We start from the raw sequence: 27,731 nt of genomic DNA, 5'->3' as shown, positions 1-27,731 counted from the left end.
GTTCACAGGACCACGGACACCAGCATCATTGTGCAGCTGACGCAGTATGTCCATCTTGTGGCAGTTCTCCAAAAGGACCATCCCACCACTCAGAAGGCCACAGTTTGACCCATTTAAAACTCACTCAGTTGAGTGAAGAAAGCATGTGTACATCTCCGTGGCATGGTTTCCCGGTTGCTTCACACGTTTGTATCACACTGAACCTTCTGGCTGTGAGCATTCCCCATTAAAGGATGGACACAGATGGCCCTCTATTAGTTATGCCACTTTACTATCTGTTGGCGGACGACATTGAAATCATCATCAGTACATCTGTTATCCCCCCAGGTGTATTAACCCCATCAGTGGAAATGAACTAGGTCATTGTTAGGTCTTCCCAGGTGTATTAACCCCATCAGTGGAAATGAACTAGGTCATTGATAGAAAACGAATAGGTTTGATACTTTCAGTGAAGTTACAACTAGTTTTTGGTAAGTGAGACCTTTCAAATGTTAAATTCTTGGAAGCTGTATAATATACTTCTTTATTACTTCAAGGAGAGATTTCACTATTGGGCTAATTAAAGAATACTTCTCACTTATTTATGAGAAGGATCAGATATGAGAGGTAAAGGGCTTTTTTTTTTTTTTCTAAACAGAACAGTATTCTTTTTGTAACAGATAGGAATTTATTACTATTACAAATTTCACTAATTTGAAAAAAAAAGTTTGAAATTTAGCTGTAGAATATTCCTCCTCAGTGTAGTTTTTGTGAAAGAACTGGAACATATTTTCAGTATGGTGTTCCTTGTCAATTACTACCACCACGTTCCTTATTTTGGCCTTGGTGGTGTTGTCAGACCACAGTTGAAGTTCTTCAGTCGCTTACGCAAGGCTTTATCAGTAATCAGGTTTTGTTTGTGGAATATAATTATTTGCTGAACTTTGAGAAATCAGCTGGAGTTTTTCCGGAGCAAATGAGATCTTTTTACTATTTACTTGTGGGAAGTATGTTGCAAATTATATTTTAGTTGTTCTTGAGTAGGTCCTTTTCTCTATCACTAAGTTCATCGAAAGTCATATTTGTCACTTCTTTGGATGAATATTTAGTTTAATTTCGTTACTTTAATAGGAGGGACTAAAGTTTTGTAGTATGTTTCATGCTACTAATTCCAGTTTAAATTTGATTAATTACCTTGTTAATTCTGTTTTGGAAGAGTGGTAATTGTGCAGGACAGTGTAACATCTCTAAATTCGGTATATATAAGGAGCAGTGAAATGAAAATGAGAACGATTGAAGAAAGTTAGTAAACTGTTTAATATTTCAAAAGTAATCACCATACTGTTAATAAAAAATAAAATTCAGAATGAGATTTTCACTCTGCAGCAGAGTGTTTGCTGATATGAAACTTACTGGCAGATTAAAACTGTGTGCCGGCACTTGCCTGCGAAAGGCAAAGGTACCGAGTTTCAGTCTCTGTCCGGCACACAGTTTTAATCTGCCAGGAAGTTTCAAAAATAAAATTGCTTTTGTCCGGGCTTTTTCTGCTTTTTGTATGTTGTACAGCTGCTGTTGATGATGGTTCAGAATCAAAACCAGTAGCAAAATAAAAAATAACGTTATTACAGACAGTACAGTGGTATGCATTTTTTAAAATTTGTAGTTGCTGTTGACTATCGCCTAAACAAGATATTCAGTAAATGTATTAATAGTTATGATGATTAATTCTGAAATAATAAACAGCTTACTTACTTTGTCACATCTGTCTCATTTTCATTTGACATCCCATTATACTAATATGTATTAAACTTATCTTTTTTCCTTATAAGGAAATATTATTTTTTAGTAGAGCCACCTCATATAGACTGCAGGTGATGTTTTTAATTCAAAGATAATCTCTGGGAATAAATAATTTTGTAATTAGTGTCTGGAGGTGATACTTCATTGTACTGAACTGCTCTATTCAGTAATTGGTTTGTGGCATTCTTTAACTAAATTAGCATTTAATAATTTATAGTTGTGTAAAAGTTATGTGGAAAATTGTTATAAGGATGCATTCTGTCTTGATTTCAGTGAACTGCTTTTTGTTAGTAGAACTGAATGGCATAAAATTCGGGGAGCTCAGATGCTTGTGGCGATGAAGGTGATATCAGTTGCATTCGATACAGATTTTGGAGCTTTGCAATCTCTTCCATCACCTGCTGAGTATATAGGTTATGTACTTTGTGTAGGCACATGTGTCTTTGGACCATGGGTGCCGTACAGGGATTACTTAGCAATTTATAACAAGCCCTTATGGGTAAGTAATATTGTTATGTTTGTTTTCACGTTACATTAGTAAAATATTATGATAAAACAGGTTTTATGTCACTTTTATGCAGGTTATCCAGATCTGAATTCTTTGTTAGAAAGTTTTAAATGTGTGTTACGCATGGAAGAAAAATAGTTCAGTTCCCACCTTATAGTCATGGAAGATAATATAAGCCACATGTACTCTAAAAAAATTGTGTTAGGCTCCTGGTGGAATGATTTATCCTAGGATATTAAGGTAATTTGATGCATGAGTGGATTCTCAATATATATTAATATTCCAGGAACTTCAGCAGTTATGAGGGCCCTTAGAGCCACTCATTCACACAAATATGTGTTTCATATTACAGCCATTTTGTGCGGACAGTTTCATGCACATAATTTTCCCATCATTCTAAATTTTCTTTCTTTATCAGGGTAAAAGTATGTTCTTCCAGCTGTGTTCACTCCACCGTACTATGCTGCATACGCTTGTCAGTTTAGGCTTTACTTGGGTTTATCTCTCATAATTCCTCTGTCCTTATTCTCTGATTGTGACTGTACTGCAGTATCGGTTCAGACTCGAGAGAGTGTAGGTGGTCTAGGAAAAAAAACCACAAGTTTGAAAGCTGAGTTACAACGCTGAAGTTCTTATTTATGTGCCTATCCACTAGTGCAGCCACTTTGCAATGTGTGTTAGGCGACAACTTCTTGCTGCTGCAGCAACATCAGAGGGTCAGTTGATCATGCTAAAACTGTCGCACAGATTTAAACTGTGCCAGGACGGGAACCATGCCTTTTGGGACTCCTACCGATTGAGCTACTTGGGCACAACTTAAGACTCGTCCTCACAGCTTCACTTTTCCCAGTAAATACTTTCTGAATTCCTGGACTGGCACACAGTCTTAATCTTTCATCAAAAGCAACACGCACACTGTTGCAGAGTGAAAGATTCATTGTGGAACTTCATTGTGCTGCTTCTGAGTGATTATCACTCTTCTTAACATTGGGTGATGAATTCTGACTATTCCACCAGTATGTGTTATGAATTAACGTCTTTCATCCAGTTTCCTTTTTTACAACAAAATGAGTCTCCTCATCCACAACCAATTTATATTTTGTTTCCTTTCACATCATTCTCACTTTTTGTGGGGGTCCTTACATGGAGTCATTTCTTTTAATTGTGTTTCTAAGTGATCATTCTATTACTATATTGTACTAACCTATGTTGGTGATAGTAAGTGTATCAGAGTGGAAGGGATTTCCTCATTTCATATGCATGCGAATCATTTTAATTGTATAAAATGTTTTCTTTTTTCCTCATATTTTGTTTGCAAATTGGGTATATGAAGTAGAAATAAAGACTGGTTAATGTACCAATTCAGACTATAGTTGATGTGACATGTAAATGTGGTCTGAAGTTTAGCTCATCTCCCTGTCTTGAAAGATAAATCTCTATACTTAGCAGTAGACTAGTGGCCCTATGTACTTAGCTTAATTGTTTCAAAAAATAGAGCATCTCAAACCATTCAGTCTTTACTCATGCATGTATGCAGTAATATATTACGAATGACAAAACCGTTGTATTAGTAGTGTCCTCATGAATATTTATTCAGTTATAAAATAACCAGGATAACTATACTGGACCACTGTAAATGATTCATTGGTTTCCAAATTTCTGTATTTTTCCAAGTATTACATGCACAGATATTATTAGTGTATGAATAGAACCATAAACTTGTAGTTTTGCATTGTGCCCTTCAGTTGGCATTAAGACTGTAATGCCTTGACAAAATGGTGACAACGCAAGAAAAGAGTTATTGTGTATTGGAATATGCAGAGAGACACCGTAGAACATCTGTACAGTGCAAAACGAAAACTTGCCGAGTTTGATGCCTGACTTTTTACTCGGTAGTGTACAAGGCTATTATTAATTATTCATTCGTTCGGCTATTCCTTGATGTGTCAGGATGTGTCCTCTCAGCTGATTCTTCCTTTTAGTCAAGTTCTACCAATAAGGTTTTCAGCATTCTTATTCTCTTTTGTCTGATGTGTGTATCATCCATATTTTACTTTCATACAAAGTAGCATTTCAGTCAAATACCTCCATAAAAGATTATGCATAGTCATATTAAAGGTGGTATGCCCTTGCCTCCCTTCAACCTATGAAATGACATAACCAGTCAGTTGTAAGAATATCTACAATAAATAAATAATCCAAACTGTGGGGTAACTTGACATTTTCACATAACAACCTATTACCTGAGGTGAAAGCAAGTAAACTTAGGATCAAACTTCAAACCTTTGAATTTGTAATCTGACATTTATCAGCTTAGCCACCAAGCAATGCAATCATATTTGTAGATAAGAAAAACTGGCAAAATAGCTCGATTATGTCCAAATGAAATATATGAGGACTTAAAAAATATCTCATAATGGGCCTTGCTTTTCGCAGGCTCTAATCGTGTGTGATATCTGTTTAGTCAGAAATCTTCCTTCAGACATTAATTTCTACTTGAAGAAAGTAAAGTGGTTTTAATTTTATTAAACTGTCAGTGGTATTTCATTGCCTTAAATAAAACAGCTGATCACTGATTATATAGCCTGAATCACATTCTGTGGATCCCACAGAGAGAAATCTCTGGGACATGGAAAGAAGTCATAGGTGTAAAATTTATTTTAAGTGTTGTACAAAAGAGTGATTTAAATTTATGAAATATGTTAGTGTTACAATGCTAATGTTAACTGTATAGTAAACTAGTGCATTAATTTTAAGAGGTTATGTAAAGATATCCTTTAATGGTACCCAATGGTAAGTTATTAAATGTTGTCTTCAACTCCACCATTTTATGTCCAAAACAGTTAATATGCTGTGGCAGGGTGTTGGATAAAAGTCTACCCATGTATTCAACAACTTTCTATAATGTTGTTAAAATCTTTGTCGTGGTAGAGATGGTTTGTGTTCCTGGTATTATAATTAGATCTTATGTTTCTTTTATGAGAGAAGGGAAATATTGGTTATTATATTAGATTAAATGTACTTATGTTTCCAGTAGATCCATAATGAGGAGATCCTCCAGGATGTAGAACATGTCTGAAAACAAGAATACTCAATAAATATTTACTATGAACAACAGATATGCTAATGCACGTTCCACAGATTCGAAGTGAAATGGTCCTCACGGATGTGGAATAAGTAAAATTGTAACTATACCCTGACGGGAAAAAGCAACACCAAAATAGTAATTAATGTAGAGTAATGAAATTTCGGGAATGCATTTGTCTAGGTAACATTTTTGAGTGAATAACACTGCAAGATTACAGATAAGTGCAAGATAAGCCATTCCAAATGTAAAATTCTGGTTCATTAATAACTGGTAAAAATGCCAGAATGTCCAACAGAAGCATGCAAATGTGCATGTATTGTGTTGTACAAGTACTAGGTGTCAGTTTGTGGGATAGTGTTCCATGCCCGTGACACGTTGTTGGTCAATACAGGGACATTTAATGCTGGTTGTGAATTACACTCCAATTGTTGTCCAATGATGTCCCATATGTGCTCAACTAGAGACAGATATGGTAATCGAGCAAGCCAAGGCAACATGTCAACTCCCTGTAGAGCATGTTGGGTTATAACAGTGGTATGTGGGCGAGCACTATCCTCTTGGAAAAACACACTCTGGAATACTGTTCATGAATGGCAGCACAGCAGTTTGAATCACTAGATTAACGTAAAAATTTGGAGTCAGGTAGTGTGGGATAGCAATGAGAGTTGCATATGAAATAGCTCTCCAGACCATAACTCTAGGTGTAAGTCAAGTGTGTGTAGCACGCAGACAGGTTGATTGCTGGCCCTCAACTGGCCTCTTTATAATCAACACACAGCCATCACTGGCACTGAGGCAGAACCAGCTTTCATCATAAAACACAACAGTCCTCCACCCTGCCATCCAATGAGCTCACATTTGACACCACTAAAGTCACAATTGGCAATGGTGTGGGTCAGTGAAATGCACACTACAGGGCATCTGACTTGGAGTTATTTTTGAAGTAACCAATTTGTAAGGGTTTGACATGTTACTGTGGTGCTCATATCACTACTACTGATGCAGTGCAATGCACCAGAGCTATACACCATCGTTTTACTACACTTATTTACAATGTTCACATTATTGCCTCAAATATGTATGGAAGTAAGATTATATGTAATAGTCACATTATTCTTTTGTATTATTAGTAACATACACACATCAGTCAGTTCTGCTTAAAAAAAAAAATCAGTGGCGTAGAAACAATTGGCCAAAAATAAATCCTTCAGGCTCTTCTTAATCTGTACTTTATTAGTAATACACCGTTCTGGACCTAAGTAAGCAACTTTAAACGTTTGTGAGGAATATTCTTATTTCTGGTACTGATTCCATGAACTGAGCTATTGGTTTGAAAAATTGGTACACTTTAATGACAAATTTCGTTAGGGACTAAATATTTTTAGAAACAGCACAGTTAGTATCCTTACTTACTAAAACAGACCTCTGTAGGACATTCTTGAGTTCACCCCACAAATAATTCTTATTACACGTTTTTGGACTTGGAAAACTGTACCTTAGCACGATGAGTTAACTCCAAAAAATAACCCAGTATGATATTATGGAATGAAAGTGAGCAAAATATGCTAGCTTTTTTATTTTTGTATCACCTGTGTCTTACAACATTCACATTGCAAACAGAGATTTATTTAGGCACTTAGCAGTTCTGTGAAATGCCATTCCCACTTGAATTTATTATCAAGCTGTAATCCGCATATACTGGCAAAAAAGCTCTTACAATTTCTGAACTGCGTATAATGTGTTTTCTCGAAGTTTAGCAAAGAAGAATTGGCTAGGAACCATTTATTATCGTTAATGAAAATTTCAATAGCTGATCTTTCTAAGACTGTATTTGATTTGCTATTTACTGCTGTTTTTGCATCACCTGCAAACAAAAGAAATTTGGTATCCAGTAATGTTATTGATGGAAGATCATTCATAGGCACAACAGAAAGTAGGGGACCTAAGATGGAACCTTGTTGGAAACCACATGTTGTATGATGCCTAGTAGCTTAATGTGTCTCTCTTTCCTGTTGACACCCTTTGTTTTGTGTCAAACACACAGTATTTTAACCATTCTCCAACAAGTCTAGTTACACTCCAAGATTCTGATTTATGTAAAAGGATATTGTGACTTACACAGTCAGGCAGCTTTGGTGGCTCACAGATTATACCAGAAGCTTGTAATTTATTGTCTAATGACTTAACTAGACGCTTGCTGTATGTGTAGATAGTCTTCTCAATATCAGAACTCTTTAGAAATCCAAACTGTGACTTTGTCAATATATTATTTGTTGTCACAGTGTTAAGAAGTCAGCTGTATATTACTACTTCAAAAATTTTAGAGAATACTGGGAGAGAGAAACTTTACAGAAATATGACAGTATTTATCTCTTAACAAAAGTTGAACTTCAGTATAATTTCAAGCATTTAGGAAGATAAATGACTGGTCACTCAGGTAACTTAATCTGTAATTGTATTTAAAGAGAAGTTGTTACCAAACATCTCAAAAAGTGCTTAACCACTTTATTTAAAACTTTTACACAGTACTCTAATAAACATGTGGCCAGACATAGGCTACATTTTTTTACACACACACACACACACACACACACACACACACACACACACACACACACACACACACACGCACGTTTAAATTGTATGCTATTGTATAAAGACAAGTTGAACATTAACATTGTTACCAAAAATTTTGGAAGGTTCTTAACTGATTTACCATTAATTTTTACATTATACTCTAGTAAAAGTTTGGACAGGCATAGGCTATATGTATTTTTTAATCAAAATCTACAGGTTTTCTGTTAAAACCAACTTTGAGAAACAAAATGCTGCGCTGTGAAAATGTGTGTTTTTTTTTTTTTTTTTTTTTTTTTTTTTTTTTTTTTTTTTTTTTTTTTTTTTTTTCGCTTCTCGTAGTCAGGTTTAACTATGATAGCGTATCATTTAAATCATTAGAGTTTAGACAAATTGTTTCTTTCACATGCACTGATCAGGAAAAAAATACAACACCAAGGAGGAGTTGTGCAACATTAATGGAAGTTGGTAGGCATGTTTCTACAGTACATCTGAAAATTGACGTCTATTCAAATTTCCCTCCAGTCACATAAGAGTGGTACAAGTTGTTTCTCTACGAGGGTGCAAAAGAAATTTGCTTTAAATACACACACTAATAGCCATGAGTGTTAGTTACCTTTGAGACTGCATGTGGCAAGTTGATGTTAGTCAAGAAGGCCTTTAAGGCAACAAAGATGCCATTATCAGCACCTCACTAAGTATGAAAGAGAAAGAGGTCGTGTAATAGGTTTACAAGATGACAGACATTCCTTCTGCGATATTGCAGGAAGACTAGACAGGAATGTAGCCACTGTACATGATTACTGGTGGCGATGGTTATCAGGATGTATGGTTGCAAAAAGTCCAGACTCCAGGTGGCCACATAACACTACCAAGAGGGAAAACCATCATGTTCAGCATGTGGCTCCGACACATTGTACTGCATCTGCAGCAGCAATTTGAGCAGCAGTTGGCATCACACTGACACACAAACTGTTACAAACTGGTTACTTTGAGACAACTCTGAGTCAGACACCCTGTTGCATGTATTCCACTGACCCCAAACGACTGCCATTTGTGACATCAGTTGTATCAAGCGAGAGCTCACTGAAGGACAGGGTGGAGATCTGTTGTGTTTTTTGATTCAAGTTAGGAGTGATGGCCACAAACAGCATTAACCATCACTGTATTGACCAACCAATTGCAATAGGTGTTGAATTTTGCAGCCCACAAACTGACATCTGGCACCTGTACAACACAATGCATGCACATTTGCATGCTTACATCCAACATTGTGGTGGCTACTCCAGTTATTAATGTACCAGCATTTCATATTCGCCATGGCTTACCTAACTTATATTACCGTGTGATCTTGCAATGTTAATCACTTAAATGGGTTACTCAGACAAATTTCATACTCTACATTAATCATTATTTGGTGTCAATGCTATAGCTCATTACAAGGCACACTGCAAAACATCAAAAATAGTGTTACACACATCAAATCAAATCGAATGTATTATAAGAATAAAATAATCCCTTTAGATGATAAAATAAACACAGTAGGGGTATAGTGAAAGAGGGACTGGTAGAATCAGGCATGAAGGGGAGCAGATAACATTAATAATAAACGATACATTGATAACCGATGTTTGTAGTGTTGCAAAACACTGTAACAACTGCTTCATAACTTGAAAATATGGGATCTTCAGAGTCAGTAGATGCTGCCGTGGAACATCTGAGACCAGTCATTACAAATAACTCAGTAATACACTGAAGAGCCGAAGAAACTGATACATCTGCCTAATATCATGTAGGACTCCTGCGAGTATGCAGAATGCCGGAACCCGACGTGGCATGGACTCGACTAATATCTGAAGTGGTGCTGGAGGGAGTCAACACCATGAATCCTGCAGGGCTGTCCATAAATCTTTAAGAGTACGAGGGGGTAGAGGTCTCTTCTGAACTGCACATTGCAAGGCATCCAGGATATGCTAAATCACAGTATGACTAAGTTTTCACAGTTTCTAACACACAATTCAACAAAACCTGACATTTTAAATTTACAGAGTGGGTATATAATTAGTGAAACTGAGCAGTTCAAATTTCTTGATGTTCAGATAGATAGTAAACTGTCGTGGAAAGCCCAAATTCAGGATCTTGTCCAAAAACTTAATGCTGCCTTTTTTACTATTCAAACGGTACCTTAAGTAAGTGATTCCCATGCTAAAAGGATACTTTGGGCTCAGAAATGAGCGGTTCGGACAATAAGTGGTGTAAGTTCACGAACCTCTTGTCGACCCCTGTTCCCTAATGTGGGTATTTTGACATTGGCCTCTCAATATATATATTCTTTACTGTTGTTTCTTGTTAACAATATCAGCTTCTTTCCAAGAATAAGCAGCTTCACTCATTTAATACTCGGCAGTATTAACTGCTGCATCCATTTTCAATAAGCTAGCACAAGAATTTAAAAATCTTAGCAGAAATCCATGGGCCTTCAAATCGAAACTGTAGAATTTCCTCATGGGTCACTCCTATTCTTTCGAGGAGATCCTTGAAAAATTAAGCTGATTATTGTTGTATTGTTGACTGCATTTACTTATGGCTTGACTTTTTTGGGTTTATAAACATTTTATTTTTATTTGTTATGACTTTTGCATTATAATTTCATCTGCTGACATGTTCCATGACCTTGGAGATTTGCTCCCAATTTGGTCCTACGGAACTTGATGTGTAAATAAAATACGCTCAATAATTTTCATGTCTGGGGACTTCGGTGGTCAGTGGAAGTGTTTAAATCAGAAGAGTGTTCATGGAGCCACTCTGTAGCAATTCTGGACACGTGGGGTGTCGCATTGTCCTGCTGGAATTGCCCAAGTTCGTCGGAATGCACAAAGGACATGAATGGATGCAGGTGATCAGACAGGATGCTTACATACGTTTCACCTGTCAGAATCATATCTAGATGTATCGGGGGTCCCATATCACTCCAACTGCTCACACTCCACACCATTACAGAGCCTCCACCAGCTTGAACAGTCCCCTGCTGACTTGCAGGGTCCATGGGTTCATGAAGTTGTCTCCATACCCATACACATCCATCTGCTTGATACAATTTGAAACGGGACTCATCCAACCAGGCAACATATTTCCAGTCAACAACAGTCCAATGCCAGTGTTGACACACCCAGGCAAGGCATAAAGCTTTCTATCGTGCAATCATCAATGGTACACAAGTGGACCTTTGGCTCCGAAAGCCCATATCAATGATGTTTCGTTGAATGGTTTGCATTCTGACACTTGTTGATGGCCCAGCATTGAAATTTGCTGCAATTTGCAGAAGGATTGCCCTTGTGTCATGTTAAATGATTCTCTTCAGTTGTCGTTGGTCCCGTTCTTGCAAGATCTTTTTCCGGCTGCAGGGATGTTGGAGATTTGATGTTTCATTGGATTTGGATTCCTGATATTCCCGATACACTCGTGAAATGGCCGTATGGGAAAATTCCCACTTCATCACTACCTCGGAGATTGTGTGTCCCATTGCTCGTGCGCCAACTATAACACCATGTTAAAACTCACTCAAATTTTGGTAACCTACCATTGTAGCAGCAGTAACTGATCTGACAACTGTGCCAGACGCTTCTTGTCCGATATAGGCGTTGTCGACTGGAGTGCTGTATTCTGCCTGTTTACATCTCTCTGTATTTGAATATGCATGTCTATACCAGTTTCTTTGGTGCTTCAGTGTATGTGACCCTCATTACACTTGCAGAAGTGATGTACACCATAAAATCTTAACAAATCAAAGAATCCAGTGGTCATGATATAATATCAACATAGTTAAAGACTGTACTTCTAAGTTTAAAACATTCTAGTGAACCCGGCAGTGCTGCGCAATTGCTAAATATATATGGGAATTGGATATACATTCTGATCTCCTTCTGTCCCCCCCCCCCCCCTTTTCTGTCCATCTCCTCCTCTTCCCTCTCTTTGCTTATTTCCTCCCCCCCCCCCCTCTCTCTCTCTCTCTCTCTCTCTCTCTCTCTCTCTCTCTCTCTCTCTCCTCCTCCTCCTCCCCCTCCCCCTCCCCCTCCCCCTCCCCCTCCCCCTCCCCCTCCCCCTCCCCCTCTCTCTATCTCTATCTCTATCTCTATCTCTATCTCTATCTCTATCTCTATCTCTATCTCTATCTCTATCTCTATCTCTATCTCTATCTCTCTCTCTCTCTCTCTCTTCCTGTCTCTCTGTCCATCTCCTCCTTGCTTCTATTGTGAAGCCATTGTTGAAAAACCCGTATTGTTAAGTCTCTGCAAGATGAGTACAGTATATATATAGTGGTTGACTACATCATATTTAACTGTCTAGGAAAATACCACTATTAAATGATTCATTACATAAGTAATTTAGTGTATTACAAACCTCAGCTGAAGAATGTTGTATTATTTTAGTACAAAACTCATCATTATCACTAAGACATTTAACCCTAGCATTACCAACTGACTCAGTTTTTCTATGTTGTATCCACACCCTTTGATATATGAACTTGAAAGCAAAGGTAATTGTTCGTTATTGAATGTACTATTGAGTCATTACAGAATTTCGGAATAAAAATGTAATTAAAATTCATTTACTTGATTTAATTCTCTGTGGGCCTTAGAAGCCCACCCGTTGGTAATAGCAAGAAAAGATTTACGAGGTTGAGTCTCTCATTTCAAATTCTTACCATGAAACGAATTTTGGCATTGTTGCCTTCAGACATATTATTATGAAGCGGACCATTGTTATTTTCAGTGTTTCTGCTGCTGTTGAACCAGAAACATGAGTAGACATCGTTTACGTGATAGTTCCATTGAAAGAGTGCTAGAAGAAGTTTTGAACGAATCAGATTTAGAGGAAAGTGAAGTGGATGATGATGTGGAAGAAATTAGAACTGATTCATCGTCTGAGAATGAAGATGAGGTTGAAGCCAATCCACCAGATGATAATGATACGGAATGTGATAAATTCATTGCAAAAAGTGGACGAGAGTATATTACGAAGCCATCTCGACAATATCGGCGTTCTGTACAAAATATAGTGCGAGAAAGAATGGGGCTAGGACAACAAGGAAGAATTGCGTCTCCGAAAGAGGCTATAGAGCTCTTTTTTACACCTCAAATTATGAATCTAATAAAACTACACTCAAATGAAGAGGCTTCTCGACTAGGTATTCAGCACACAGATGAAGATGAGTTATTTTGTTATATAGGACTCTTGCTAATCATGGGTTCAAATCATGACAATAAGATACCTGTCCAAGATTTATGGTCTTTGCTTCAGGGCCGACAAGTGTACTATGGAACAATGAGTTGGACCCGATTTTTCGAATTGACTAAAATATTGAGGTTTGATGATAAGAACACAAGAGAAATTCGTCGCCAGACTGACAAGTTTGCTCCAATGAGGGAAATTTTTGAAAGCTTCAATTCTTCACTTCCATTGTATTTCATTCCTGGTCTACATACAACAGTGGATGAGATGTTGTCTTTGTTCCGTGGTCGCTGTCCATTCAAGGTGTTTCTAAAAGAAAAACCTGGAAAATACTGCATTCTGATTCGAATGCTGTCTGATTCTGAGACTAGATATGTGATCAGCATGGACATCTATACAGGCAAGTCAGGAAATACACAGCATTCAAATGGACCAATGGAAATTGTAAAGAGACTAATAAAACCTATTGAAAAATCAGGCCGTAATGTTACCACAGATCGGTACTATACTTCAGTGGAGCTTGCTGAGACTCTAGGGAATGATTTTCACCTCACACTTGTTGGCACCCTACAGTCTAACAGACGACACATACCTGAAGAGCTGAAGACTACAACTGGCCGCAGTTTACACTCTTCCATCTTTGCTTATACTGACCCTCAGACACAGAGGCCACCAGTTACTCTTGCATCAACGCTAGTCCGCGAGAAGCCAAAACGACTGCTGTTGATGCTTTCAACTTATCACTCAGAAGGGGTGTTGAATGAAGACTCAAAAAAGACTAACATAAATCTTTTTTATAATTCTACAAAGGGAGGCGTGGACACCATAGACCAGATGGCAAGACACTACAGCACAAAGAGAGGAACAAGAAGATGGCCTTTGTCCCTCTTCTACACACTCATTGACATAGCAGCAATAAATGCATATTCACTCTTCCTCCTCAACTTTCCAAATTGGAAAAAGAATTTGCTAAACTGCAGAAGAGTTTTTATCACTAACTTAGGTCTCGAACTAATAAGATCTCAAGTAGATAAACAGGCACAAAATTTGTATGGACTTCAGAAGCCAGTAATAATGGCAATGGAAAGCATCACACAACGGAAGCTCAGCTGCTCTGTAGAACCATCATCCTCAACAGCAGAACCAGCAACACGTGGACGGTGCCACCTATGCTGCCAAGAAGCTGCATCTAAAAAGATCAAGTACAACAAGCTGGGAAAGTCAACTGTTACCTGCTCTCAGTGCCACAAACACGTCTGCGGGAAACACTGCAGGAAGACAGTGTTGTGTGAAAAATGCGTTGCAGAATGAGACAGTAAATTTTGTTTGCTTCATGTAGTGTATCGAATTAAAAAAGTCGTTTTTATAAGAAAACACTATTTTGAAACATTATTCCAAAAAATATATAAACTGAATCTCGTGATTTGTTCATTTTATTCCTATTATAATAACATCTTCTATTATCCAGTATACAAAAACAATGTCTAAGCATTTTGAATTGTTATTAGAGGTATCAGAAGTAAATAAACTTGATTTATGATAAAATAAATTGTGGTATTCTTTATGGGCCTTTGAGGCCCCCCCGTTGGTATTACATGTAACAAAAAATACGTTGGTAATGCTAGGGTTAATAAAGAGAGAGAATAATACTGAAGACTTATTTTGGAAGTACAGGATGTAGTTGTATTTTATCAGACTTGTTTTGGAATTCTTCCCTCCACTAAGCAACTGTTCAAATGTAAATTATTAACTACTGACTCAAAATTTTTAATAAACTGTTTTCAGTTTATGAGCAATCTTTCAAATGGTTATTATTTACCTTCTGAGAAATTTCCTCATTGTCTAATTTTTACTATATTCTATATATTTCTTAACATTTTGCCAAAGAAACATACATTTTCTTGAAAGATATACATCTTTGTGTTGTAATGACTCTGCATAAAAGTTCATTGTACAATTTGAAATGTAATTTACCTTTATCACCAGTATTCCTTGATGTTAAATAGTCTTCTTCTTAATTTTGAACAATTTTCTCATGTCATTTGTAACTCAGAGTTTAGGAGAATTTGATTTACCAACACAAGTTATTTTCTTTAGGGCAACAGTTTTCAAAGTAAATTCGTTACTATGTTACAGACAATATATTTTTCTTTTATACCATGCACATACAACATGTGTGTTTCTCCAGTCTGTAAATCAGAAATACCTCTTCATTTCGTCAGTTTCTTTTTATTTTGTTACTGTAATCATTTTCCATTTTTAGTTCTTATATGAAGTATAATTATGATGAACATCAGCAGCTAAGCGCAATGATTTGTAAAAGAATTGACCATAGGATTTACAAGATTACTTAGTAATGTGGACTATTCTTCAAACATTTAACAAATAGCAGTGTTATTAGTTGCAATAATCCTGCTTGCCAAAGCCATTACTGGTGTTAGATTATTCCTGTATGTAGTGTCAGAGGGCACTAATATGGTGCTAGAAAAGGTGTAAAATTTGATTATCCACTTCTAGTACCTTGTTTGTTTAAAAGCTAAAAAAACTTCATAACGAAACAGTTTGTTTCATGAATAGTTGAAAATTACCATCCAGAGGTTGATATCCACTCCTGGAAATGGAAAAAAGAACACATTGACACCGGTGTGTCAGACCCACCATACTTGCTCCGGACACTGCGAGAGGGCTGTACAAGCAATGATCACACGCACGGCACAGCGGGCACACCAGGAACCGCGGTGTTGGCCGTCGAATGGCGCTAGCTGCGCAGCATTTGTGCACCGCCGCCGTCAGTGTCAGCCAGTTTGCCGTGGCATACGGAGCTCCATCGCAGTCTTTAACACTGGTAGCATGCCGCGACAGCGTGGACGTGAACCGTATGTGCAGTTGACGGACCTTGAGAGAGGGCGTATAGTGGGCATGCGGGAGGCCAGGTGGACGTACCGCCGAATTGCTCAACACGTGGGGCGTGAGGTCTCCACAGTACATCGATGTTGTCGCCAGTGGTCGGCGGAAGGTGCACGTGCCCGTCGACCTGGGACCGGACTGCAGCGATGCACGGATGCACGCCAAGACCGTAGGATCCTACGCAGTGCCGTAGGGGACCGCACCGCCACTTCCCAGCAAATTAGGGACACTGGTGCTCCTGGGGTATCTGCGAGGACCATTCGCAACCGTCTCCATGAAGCTGGGCTACGGTCCCGCACACCGTTAGGCCGTCTTCCGCTCACGCCCCAACATCGTGCAGCCCGCCTCCAGTGGTGTCGCGACAGGCGTGAATGGAGGGACGAATGGAGACGTGTCGTCTTCAGCGATGAGAGTCGCTTCTGCCTTGGTGCCAATGATGGTCGTATGCGTGTTTGGCACCGTGCAGGTGAGCGCCACAATCAGGACTGCATACGACCGAGGCACACAGGGCCAACACCCGGCATCATGGTGTGGGGAGCGATCTCCTACACTGGCCGTACACCACTGGTGATCGTCGAGGGGACACTGAATAGTGCACGGTACATCCAAACCGTCATCGAACCCATCGTTCTACCATTCCTAGACCGGCAAGGGAACTTGCTGTTCCAACAGGACAATGCACGTCCGCATGTATCCCGTGCCACCCAACGTGCTCTAGAAGGTGTAAGTCAACTACCCTGGCCAGCAAGATCTCCGGATCTGTCCCCCATTGAGCATGTTTGGGACTGGATGAAGCGTCGTCTCACGCGGTCTGCACGTCCAGCACGAACGCCGGTCCAACTGAGGCGCCAGGTGGAAATGGCATGGCAAGCCGTTCCACAGGACTACATCCAGCATCTCTACGACTGTCTCCATGGGAGAATAGCAGCCTGCATTGCTGCGAAAGGTGGATATACACTGTACTAGTGCCGACATTGTGCGTGCTCTGTTGCCTGTGTCTATGTGCCTGTGGTTCTGTCAGTGTGATCATGTGATGTATCTGACCCCAGGAATGTGTCAATAAAGTTTCCCCTTCCTGGGACAATGAATTCACGGTGTTCTTATTTCAATTTCCAGGAGTGTATTATGACTATCACAGTAATTTGAGTGGCAAAATTATCAGAACTATGTTTTATATGATTTGTAAGTTGCGTTTCATCTACACATACCAGCCATACATTTTTTTAAACCTCTAATGTTTTGGTGCAATATTAACCTCCACTTTTATCTTCACAAGTTAGTCTCAAAATTTCTTCTATTACTGCTAACTAGCCTCTTCCCTGTGGCCTTGCCTGATTATGCATTCGACACATATAGTGAACACATTTCTTCCTTCCCCTTCTTTCTATCCACCTCTTCCATCCTCTGTCCATCCACCTCATCCTCCCACCTCTATCTATCTCCTCCTCCCTCTCTCTTTGTCCATTTCTTCCACCTTCTCTCTCTCTCTCTCTCTCTCTCTCTCTCTCTCTCTCTCTCTCTCTGACCATTTCCTCCTTCGCCCCTCTCTTTCCACTCTGCCTCCCCCCTTTTTCCTTTTCAACCAGCAACCCCTGTACACCTTTCACATTCCTCGTGCATTTTCCCTTTCTCTGTCCATTTCTTCCTCCCCCTCACTCTGTCCATCGTCTCCTCTATCCATCTCGACCCGTCCCCAGCGATGCTCCTTGGCATCTGTAATCCTTCAGTACAGTTCAGATAAACAGACTAATACATGTTGGGGCACGGAAAATCATTCCTTGCCCGTGACAAGTAGGCTTTCTTGCAAAGCAGGTTAATTTGGCAGGCCAGTACTGTTCCCACACAACATGCCTGTCATGCAGGGCAACCAGTACACCAGGGATACTTGTGAAGCCTGCTGTTTCTGTGTCAGGTTTGGTTGAAATCGATCCAGGGATTTGGGAGGAGATCACACACATACACAGTACTTTATAATATAACAGATTGGCTGACTCTTGAATCTGCACTAACAAAGGCGCTGCCCTCACTGTGAGGGTACTTCCATTAGCCCCCCCCCCCCCCCCCCCCCTCCGTCCGTTTTAGATTCTACTATCAATCGAGCCAGTTTCCCTGTCCATTTCTATTTCTAGTCAAGATGTGGCCCACAATGTGTAAATCCCATCTTTCGAAGGTGGCGCACTGGTAAGAGACAGGATTCAAATTCATATTGAGGAGGATGATGTTTCAAATCCCTGGCTGGCTGATGTTCAGAGACTAATACTCAGTACCAAAATTTGGTCTTAAACAGGCATGGGTGTCTTCGGATAAGCACTGCAGATACCGACGACACACACCTGCTTTCGCTGAGTAATATACTGTGAAATATCATGAGATACATAATGCTCACTCTTATATGTATATATGGGCACAGCAGTTCATGTGCAAAAGATCACTCTGAGTATTTATAAAATGTCCCACCATTTATACTTACAGTAAAATTAGTTTACAACTAACATGTAGTGAGCAGCATCTCTCATCATTGGTCATTTTTCCATCTCACACTAGTCCTGTTGCTGATGGTTCATTAATAAATGCATATTTTGCATTCACATGCTCAGCAATTCAACCCGTAAAACATCTTTAAATCTTTACATATAAATAAATATATCCTAATTAAATTTAGTGTTATTTTGAGTTCTTTTCCGTAGTGTTTTCAGAATTTACTTGTACTGCAACAAATTCGAGTGATATGTATATTTATCAAAAGCTGAAATTAAGAAATGCTCGATTCATTGTCGGACACATCATATATCTAAATATACAACATACTGGGAGAAAGCAATTGGATAGGGCTACATAATGCTGCATTCATACACCGTGTGTGTGTGTGTGTGTGTGTGTGTGTGTGTGTGTGTGTGTGTGGGCGCGCGCGCGAGAAGAATTGATTATTCACTCTGTCACATTTGTGTAATCCATTGTAATTAAAATCTGCTGCGGCTTTTATTTATTTATTGCTGTGATTCTCCACATCTGTAGGCTATTAATTTTAAGTTTCATAAGTATTTTGTGTAAAACGTTAAAATTTGATTGATTTTTACCATACAGTTAGCTTCTAAGCTGCAATAAGTTCATGTTAACAAATGTTCTGGAAATAGCATGACTGCAGATCTTTTCATGTGGCAGGCAGAAACATCCTGGCTCCTTGTGGTTGCCTGCCACTCAGCTCACAGATTTAGCTACCAACTTTATGCCTGTCACTGGTCTGTCACACTCTCTCTTCCAGGCCACCTCTGCTTGTTAGCTGAGTAGCCTGCCCACTTTTTTATCTTAGGTTCAGAACTTTTTTTCATTTGTGTTCTGTTGTCAGTTGTAATGTTCCTGGTGCACTATGTTGTTGTTGTTGTTGTTGTTGTTGTTGTTGCATTCAGTCCAAGACTGGTTTGATGTAGGTGTCCACACTACTCTATCCTGTGTGAGTATCTTCATCTCCAGATAACTACTGCAAACTACATCTATTTGAACCTGTTTATGATATTCAAGCCATGGTCTCCCCCCCCCCCCCCTCCCCCCTCCTCCCCCCAACACACTTCCCCCAATACTAAATTCCTTAGTGTCTCAGAATGTATCCTTTCAGCTGATCCCTTCTTTTAGTCAAGTTGTGCCACAAATTTCTTTTTTGCCCAATTCTATTCAGTACTCATTAATCATCTTCAGTATTCTTCTATTGCACCACATTTCAAAATCTTCTGTTCCCATGCCTGAGCTGTTTATCATCCACATTTCACTTCCATACAAGGCTGCATTCCAGACAGATACATTCAGAAAAGACTTCCTCACACATAAATATGCTTCAGCTACCATAAGTTACTTTAGTGTCCAAATACCAAAATTCGTCTACTACTTTTAGTGTGTCACCTCTTTATTTAATTCCCTCATTATTGCATCATCTAATTCAACTACATTCCATTACCCTTGTCTTGCTTTTGTTGCTGTTCATATTATATCCTGCTTTCAAGACGCTGCCCATTCCATTCAGCTGCTGTTCCCATGCTCGTTGACTCTTATGACTTCCATCTGGTTTCTGTACAAGATGTAAATAAGCATCCACTAACTTGTATGTTACTCCTGCTGCCTTCAGAATTTCAAAGAATGTATTCCACCCATCAATGTCAAAAGCTTTCTCAAAGCCTACAAATGCTATAAATATAGGTTTGCCTTTCCTTAACCTATCTTTTAAGATATGCCATAGGGTTATAATTGCCTTGCATGTTCCTACAGTTTCCAGAAACGAAAATGACCCTCTCCTAGAAGAGCTTTTATCAGTTTTTCTGTTCGTTTGTCAATAATTCCTGTCAGCATTTTGCAACCATGACTTATTAATCTGATAGTTCAGTAATATTCACATCTGTCAGCACCTGCTTTCTGTGGAACCGGAATTATTATATTCTTCTTGAGGTCTGGGGGTATTTTCCGTATTTCATACATCTTGCACATCAGGTGAAACAGTTTTGTCATGGCTGGCTCTCCATAGGCTGTCAGTAGTATTTAGGCTATATCATCTACTTCAGGGGCCTTATCAGCTTAGGTCATTCCATGCTTTGTCAGATTCTTCTTGCAGCATCGTACCTCCCCTCCCATCAGCATCATCCTCTTCCCTTTCTATAATATTGCCTTAAAGTTTGTGTCCCTTGTGTAGACCCCTGTATATTTCTTCCACCTTTTAACTTTCCTTTCTCTGCTTAACATGGGCTTGCCATCTGAACTCTTGATATTCATCTAGATGCTTCTCTTTTCTCCATAGATCTTTTTAATTTTCCTATAATCAGTATCTATCATCCCCTAGTTATGCATGCTTATACAGCCTAGCTTGTGTCCTCTAGCCTTTCCTGCTTAGCCATTTTGCACTTCCTGTCAGTCTCATTTTTTAGACATTTGTGTTTCCTTTTGTCTGTTTCATTTGCCACATTTTTATATTTTCTTCTTTTGTCAATTTAATTCAGTATCTCTTGTGATATCCAAGGATTTCTTCTTTGCCTTGTCTTTTTGCCTATTTGAGTCCCTGCTGTGTTCACTAGTCTGTGTGTGAAAGATGTGCATTTGTCTTCTACTATATTCTTTTCCCTTATTTCAATCAGTTGTTACCTAATGCTCACTTTGAAACTCCCAGGAACCTCTGGTTGTATTAACTTACCCAAGTCCCATCCCTTTAGCTCGATACATTTTTGCAAATTCTTTGGTTTCAATCTATAGTTCGTAACCAATAAATTGTGGTCAGAGTCCACATCTGCCCCTGGCAATGTCTTACAGTGTAAAATCTGCTCCCAAAATCTCTGTCTTACTATTATATAATCAGTCTGAAACCTTCCACTGTCTCCAGGTCTCTTCCATGCATACAACATACTTTCATGATTCTTAAACCAATAAATGTTAGCAATGATTAAATTATGCTGTGTGCGAAATACTCCCAAGCAGCTTCCTCTTCCATTCCTTTTCCTCAGTCTATATTCTATACTATTTTTCCTTCTCTTCCTTTTCCTACTATGGAATTCGCACCTCCCATCACAATTAAATATTTTCTTCTCTTAACTATCTGAATAATTTCTTTTTCCTCATCATACATTCCATCAATCACTTCCTCTGCAGACCTAGGTGGCATATAACTTACTGTGGTGGTTGTAGTCACCTGCTGGAGACCCAAATGGAAGACTATTTCATCTCTGAAAGATTTTATCCAAGAGGATGCCATCATCATATAAACATACAGTAGAGCTGCTTACCCTTAGGAAAAGTAACAGCTTTAGTTTCACCTTGCTTTCACCCATTTGCAGAACCAGCGTAGCAAGGCCGTGATTGTTGATGTTACAAGACCAAATCAGACCCTCATTCTGACTGTTGCTCCTGCAAGTACTGAAAAGGTTACTGCCCCTCTTTGGGGACCACATATGTGTCTAACGTCTCTTACCTCTCTGTTGTGGCTGCATCTACAGTATGGCTGTCTGTATTATTGAGCCATGCAAGCCACCCCATCCCACCTCAGCAAGGTCCATGGTTCATGGGGGATCAGAGAGGGGGGTGCAATATAATAATTGAAATAAAAATCAATACAAAGACTCGCTATGTACCAGGTGAGGGCAGTCATAGACATTAATAAAAGGTGAGGCATGTATTACCTTTTACAACCACACCTTCCTCATCTGACATAAAAGGAAAGCTTTGCAAATAAAGTGACTATTCAAGGAATAAAAAGTTACCTATGGAGACGCAAGAAGATAAAAATCACTCAAGAAGAAAATAAAATTTTAACACATTATTTATTTTTCTTGTGTCCCGTTTATTCTCTTAATAGTTCCATTCCCCCCAACTGACCCCACCTCTCTCTCTCTCTCTCTCTCTCTCTCTCTCTCTCTCTCTCTCTCTCTCTCTCTCACACACACACACACACACACACACACACACACACACAGTATGACAGATAAAGAAAATTCTGTGTAAAATAGTTTCCATAAGACTGTTTCTTCCTGCCTCTTCCTGGTAGGTAGAATATTTTTTTTTCCAGTCCATGCTAGATTTTAGTTTCACTACAGAGGCCTTTATCTTCCCACACCTAATAATTTGTGTATTAAATGTCTTAAAGATTATTTGCAATGTGTGTTTCATTTTTCTTTGCAGAATGCTAAGTGGTTGTGGAAAATTGCTGTGAGTGTCCTAATGGCATTGTTCTTTCTTACTGTCTCCACGTGTTGGACCCATTGGTTCATTCCAGATGATGCCTGGAGGTATTGCAAATAGTCTGCTTTTTAAGTAATGATATATGTAAAATCCTCATTGTATATTATGTGCTTTCGTAATGTTGCACCTGAAAGAAAGAAAGTACCTGAAAGTGTTATTTCATACTGTAAAGATATTTTTTGTAGCCCTGTAGTTAAATAGTAATTATAGATATGTGCACAACATTTGTGACCACTATAAAAAGAACCAGACTTGGTTTATTGTACAGGTGGATGAAGAAACTGATATTTCAAAAAGACTAATTAAACTGCATACACCCACTTGATGTGCAGCAGTGTAATTAGGATTTAAAAGTGGTGTGGGCTCGTAAATAATTTACTCTTATTCAGAAAAAAGAAAAGTATCAGTTTATTTTCTTATAGGCATTACATGGTGAGGATTGCCAGGGTGGGGGTGAGAGAAGGTAACCCCAGACCCATCTCGGAGGAGAACGTAAGTGAAAAGGTAAAGAAGACTAGGCTGTTTCAGTGTCTGCTCTGGTTGTATCTCAGAACAGAAGAGAGCTCTGTTTTTGTGCCCTTGTCTTAGAGAGCTGTCCGTCTCACAAGTCAGGTGATCCTGTGTAGTGATTCAGTTGGCAGGGTGTGTTGCAGGTGACGATTTGGGCTTTGCCAGTGTGAACTGGATAGTGGTTCACACAGTGGAAAGGCATTGGCCGATAAAGGTGATCCTTTGTAAAATTTAAATAATAAAATTTACTCAAGTTTGGGACTTTGAGGCACCTTGTCCAACTGGTTCAATATATGTGTTTACAAAAGTGACTGTTGGAATTGCTTTTAGGTAGTACCTTATTGGACTGCTGATTTAGATGGAAATTCATGTCAAACTATGTGAAACTTGGTAGATTAAAACTGCGTGCCAGACCAGGGCTTGAACCTGGGACCTATACCTTTCACTGGCAAGTGCTCTAATGTCTGAGCTATCCAAGCAGTAGAGCACTTACCTACAAAAGGCAAAGGTCCCAGGTTCGAGTCTTGATCTGGCCCAGAGTTTTAATCTGATAGGAAGTTTCAAATCAGTACACTCTCCTTTGACAAAAAATAAATAAAATAAAAAAATAAATTCATTCCCTAGAACTGTGTATTTGTAAATTGTAAATAATGGAATTAGTAAAGGGAAGTTTCATAATTCTGGACACTATTCTGCAGAATGAAAGATTTATTTTCAAATTATTGTATTATCTTCCCAAAAATTGACAATTTTTAGAATGGGCAGTGATTTAGGTGCTCTTTACTAGTGAGTAGCCGGCCGCCGTGGTTGAGTGGCTCTAGGCGACTGCTACGGTCGCAGGTTCGAATCCTGCCTCGGGCACGGATGTGTGATGTCCTTAGGTTAGTTAGGTTTAAGTAGTTCTAAGTTATAGGGGACTGATGACCTCAGATGTTAAGTCCCATAGTGCTCCGAGCCATTTGAACTAGTGAGTACTGGCTTGTGTCGTCACTGATGAGGCATTAAATGCTGTAAGTTGTGTGTGAGGAGTATGGTGAATTTCCTTCATTGCCAGCATCTCACAGTTCATTATTGAGGATGAAGATAATGGAATCATAGCGTCAGCTTACCCACATTCCATCTGTAAAACGTTCACAAGTAGGGCCGACTTCACAACCACGAAAAGAGACATCATCCACTACCTCTAAACATGTGACATAATCACCGTCTCTGAAGGAACAAGTTTCATCACACTCATTACTCAATGAAAGTCCTTCAGGAGCTGCCTGGCACACCTACTTATGGGCTTCACTGCAGTGAACTTGTCCCAGGTACCCGAGCCAGCAGCTAAACCTCATTACTTAGTCTCTCACCTTATTCCAACCACACTTGGGCTCCCTTTGGACGTAAAACCTACAACATAATACACAACACTGCTACAGGCACACATTAGAGCTGTGCTGTTTCAACTTCTTCTGGGGCTGTGTACTACAATAGTCCATTGTAGCTCCTACACAGCTCCATGAACTACCTTCCTCGATATTGACCTCTGTCTTGCTGTTGAATCCGTAAGATACTCTTTGTCTTTAAACCCACCAATTGCACTATGACAGGTAGTAACCACCCCCCAGGGGATCCACAACTCTTTTGTGGCTACGTGCGTAGCGAGCACGGGACCCCGAGCTAATGTGGTCTTCCTTCCTTTCCGGGCTGCATACCTTCCCTTTCCGCATCCTTCCCCATCCCCCATCTTCGCCCCCCCCCCCCCCCTCACCTCTGGCTCTTTCCTTCCCTTTCTCCCCCTCTGGGAGTATGGTTTGTGCCTACGTCCGGAGATGGACGCTTGTGAATGTACCGCATTCTTCGCCTTCCTTGCTTGTATGTCTTCATCCTTCCTTTGTCCTTCTCTTTTCCTTACCTCTTCTCTTTACCCTTTTCTCCGCTGCGGCGTTTGAGACCTCTCTTCTGTCCTTTCCCTTTCTCTTTCTTCCTCCCTGTGCGTGTCTGAAGGCCGACCCACGCACTTCCATGCGTAGCCGGTGACGGGGTAACGCGTAATTCCCCGCCCCGGGTAGACAGGTAGGACACGTACGTACCCCCTGGTAACGGCCAGGCCCAGGGAGGGGTGATTACCCGAGCTGATACCTTCCGAAATTGCCGATTGGTCCCTCCGTCCATTTGTCGGGAGGTGTGACCTGAGGTGTGAACAATCACCTAAGGCGGGAGTGCCCTCAGAGAGGGCCCCCACAAGGGAGGAGCGCGCCATCGGAGACGCCGGTAATCATGGGGGATTCTTCCGCAATGGTTTCCTCACCTTCCACTATGTCTGCTCACAAACGTAAGTTCACTGAGTCTCAGCCACAGTCAGTTCTTCCATCGTTGCCACAGTTCCTTGTTGTTTCTCGGTCTGACGAAGGTCACGACTTCTCCACGGTCAACCCTTTCATTATTCAGAAAGGTGTCGACGCAATTGCAGGTCCTGTAAAGTCTTGTTCCAGATTACGGAATGGCACCCTGTTGTTAGAAACAGTCAGTGCCCTCCAGGCACAAAAATTGCTGCATACCTTACTACTACACACCTTCCCTGTCCGGGTGGAACCGCACCGTACTTTAAATTCCTCACGCGGAGTTGTTTATACACGCTCCCTCGATGGATTGTCTGGCGAAGAAATTCAGCACTACCTGTCTGACCAGGGCGTAACGGCTGTTCATAGGGTAATGAAGAGGGTTGACACGAACATCATTCCAACCCGCACTGTCTTCTTGACATTTGACAAAGTTCAACTCCCATCGAAAATCAAAGCAGGCTATGAGATAATTTCCGTTCGCCCTTACGTCCCAAACCCTACGCGTTGCTATCGGTGTCAGCGGTTCAATCACACCAGCCAGTCCTGTTCCAATCCGGCCAAATGTGTTACGTGTGGCAAGGATGCCCATGAGGGTGCTTGTCCACCTCCATCCCCTCGCTGCATCAACTGTATGGGTGACCACGCTGCTTCCTCTCGAGATTGTCCCATTTTTAAGGACGAAAAGCTCATCCAGGAAATTAGAGTAAAGGAAAAGGTGTCGACCTTTGCTGCTCGAAAATTATTCGCCAGTCGACAGCCCACCGTGCCTCAGAAAGGAAAATACAGCACTGTCCTTGCTTCTCCTCGGCCAACAAAGGAAGCGGCCACGCAGACTTGCGACCTCACCTTTAGTGTCACGGTCGTCAGATCGGCCAGCGCAAAGATCGCCCGTTCAACCTCACCACTTTCGCCTGCCCACTCTCTGGCTCACCCGTCGTCGAGTTCTGCTAAATCTCGATCCCCAAAGTCAGACACCAAGACTTCGAAAAAAGAGCATACTCGTGAAGAGTTTTTACGTACGGCAACTTCCCAACCATCGGTTCCTCCTTCCTCTAAACATCATACTTCCAAGAAGGCTACAAAGAAACCCAGTTCCTCTCCTTCTCCGCCAAGGCGTGTCCCATCTACAGCACCACCTGGCGGAAATCGCCCTCGGCCGTCTTCTGTGTCGCCGAGGCGCCCTGCTGGCGGCCGATCAACCGGCCGATCGCTGGTGGCAGGAGCTGCTCCTGACAAACCTATGGATCAGGATCTTCTGCCTTCGGCTGAATGCCATTCCATTCTGTCGGTCGCAAGCTTAGAGCAGTCGTTGAGTTGACAGCGACCTTGGTCACATTCCTCCATTTTCTGTTCACCCTATGTCCATTATCCACTGGAATATCCGCAGTATTCGAGCCAATCGGGATGAATTGTCGATCCTACTCTGGTTGGGGACTTCAATGCCCACCACCCGCTTTGGGGATCTCCACATCCTTGTCCACGTGGCTCACTATTGCTAGACGTCTTCCACCAAGCAGATCTAGTTTGCCTCAACACTGGGGTCCCTACATTTTTGTCTGCCTCCACGACAAATTTATCTCATTTGGACCTTGTGGTCGGTACTGTTCCGCTAGCTCGGCGTTTCGAATGGTTCGCCCTTGATGATACACACTCGAGTGACCACTTTCCATGTGTCCTTAGACTGCAGGCTCAACTGCCCTACATGCGCCCGCGACGCTGGAAGTTTGCCCAAGCCGATTGGACACTTTTTTCGTCTCTAGCGACATTCGATGACCGTCACTTTCCCAGCGTCGACGATGAGGTCACACATATTACTGACATTATTCTTACAGCTGCGGAACATTCAATACCACGCACCTCCGAATTGCCCCGGCGCCCCCCAGTTCCTTGGTGGAACGAGGCACGGCGTGATGCAATACGTGAGCGGCGACGTGCTCTCCGCGTTTTCCGCCACCATCCTACTTTGGCCAACTGTATCCGCTATAAGCAGTTCTGAGCGCGATGCCGTTGTGTCATCCGCGATAGCAAGAAGGCAAGCTGGAAATTCTTTATTAGCTCATTTAACACCTTCACTCCCTCCTCGGAAGTTTGGAGTCGG

General features: G+C 40.5%; 1 protein-coding gene across 2 annotated transcripts in view; it reads left to right on the top strand.

The window, feature by feature from the left end:
* LOC124555121 (protein-serine O-palmitoleoyltransferase porcupine) overlaps window positions 1–27,731 on the top strand; it is a 132,555-nt gene that overhangs the window by 60,958 nt on the left and 43,866 nt on the right. For both annotated transcript variants that reach the window (XM_047128926.1, XM_047128925.1), the window contains 2 exons: window positions 2,053–2,278; window positions 22,737–22,843. In XM_047128926.1, the coding sequence (XP_046984882.1) occupies window positions 2,053–2,278; window positions 22,737–22,843 (333 nt within the window). The remainder of the gene's footprint in view (window positions 1–2,052; window positions 2,279–22,736; window positions 22,844–27,731) is intronic.

This window comes from Schistocerca americana, chromosome X (genome assembly GCF_021461395.2).
Source record: "Schistocerca americana isolate TAMUIC-IGC-003095 chromosome X, iqSchAmer2.1, whole genome shotgun sequence".
Taxonomy (NCBI): Eukaryota; Metazoa; Arthropoda; class Insecta; order Orthoptera; family Acrididae; genus Schistocerca; species Schistocerca americana.
This window is presented reverse-complemented; position numbering and strand designations above follow the sequence as displayed.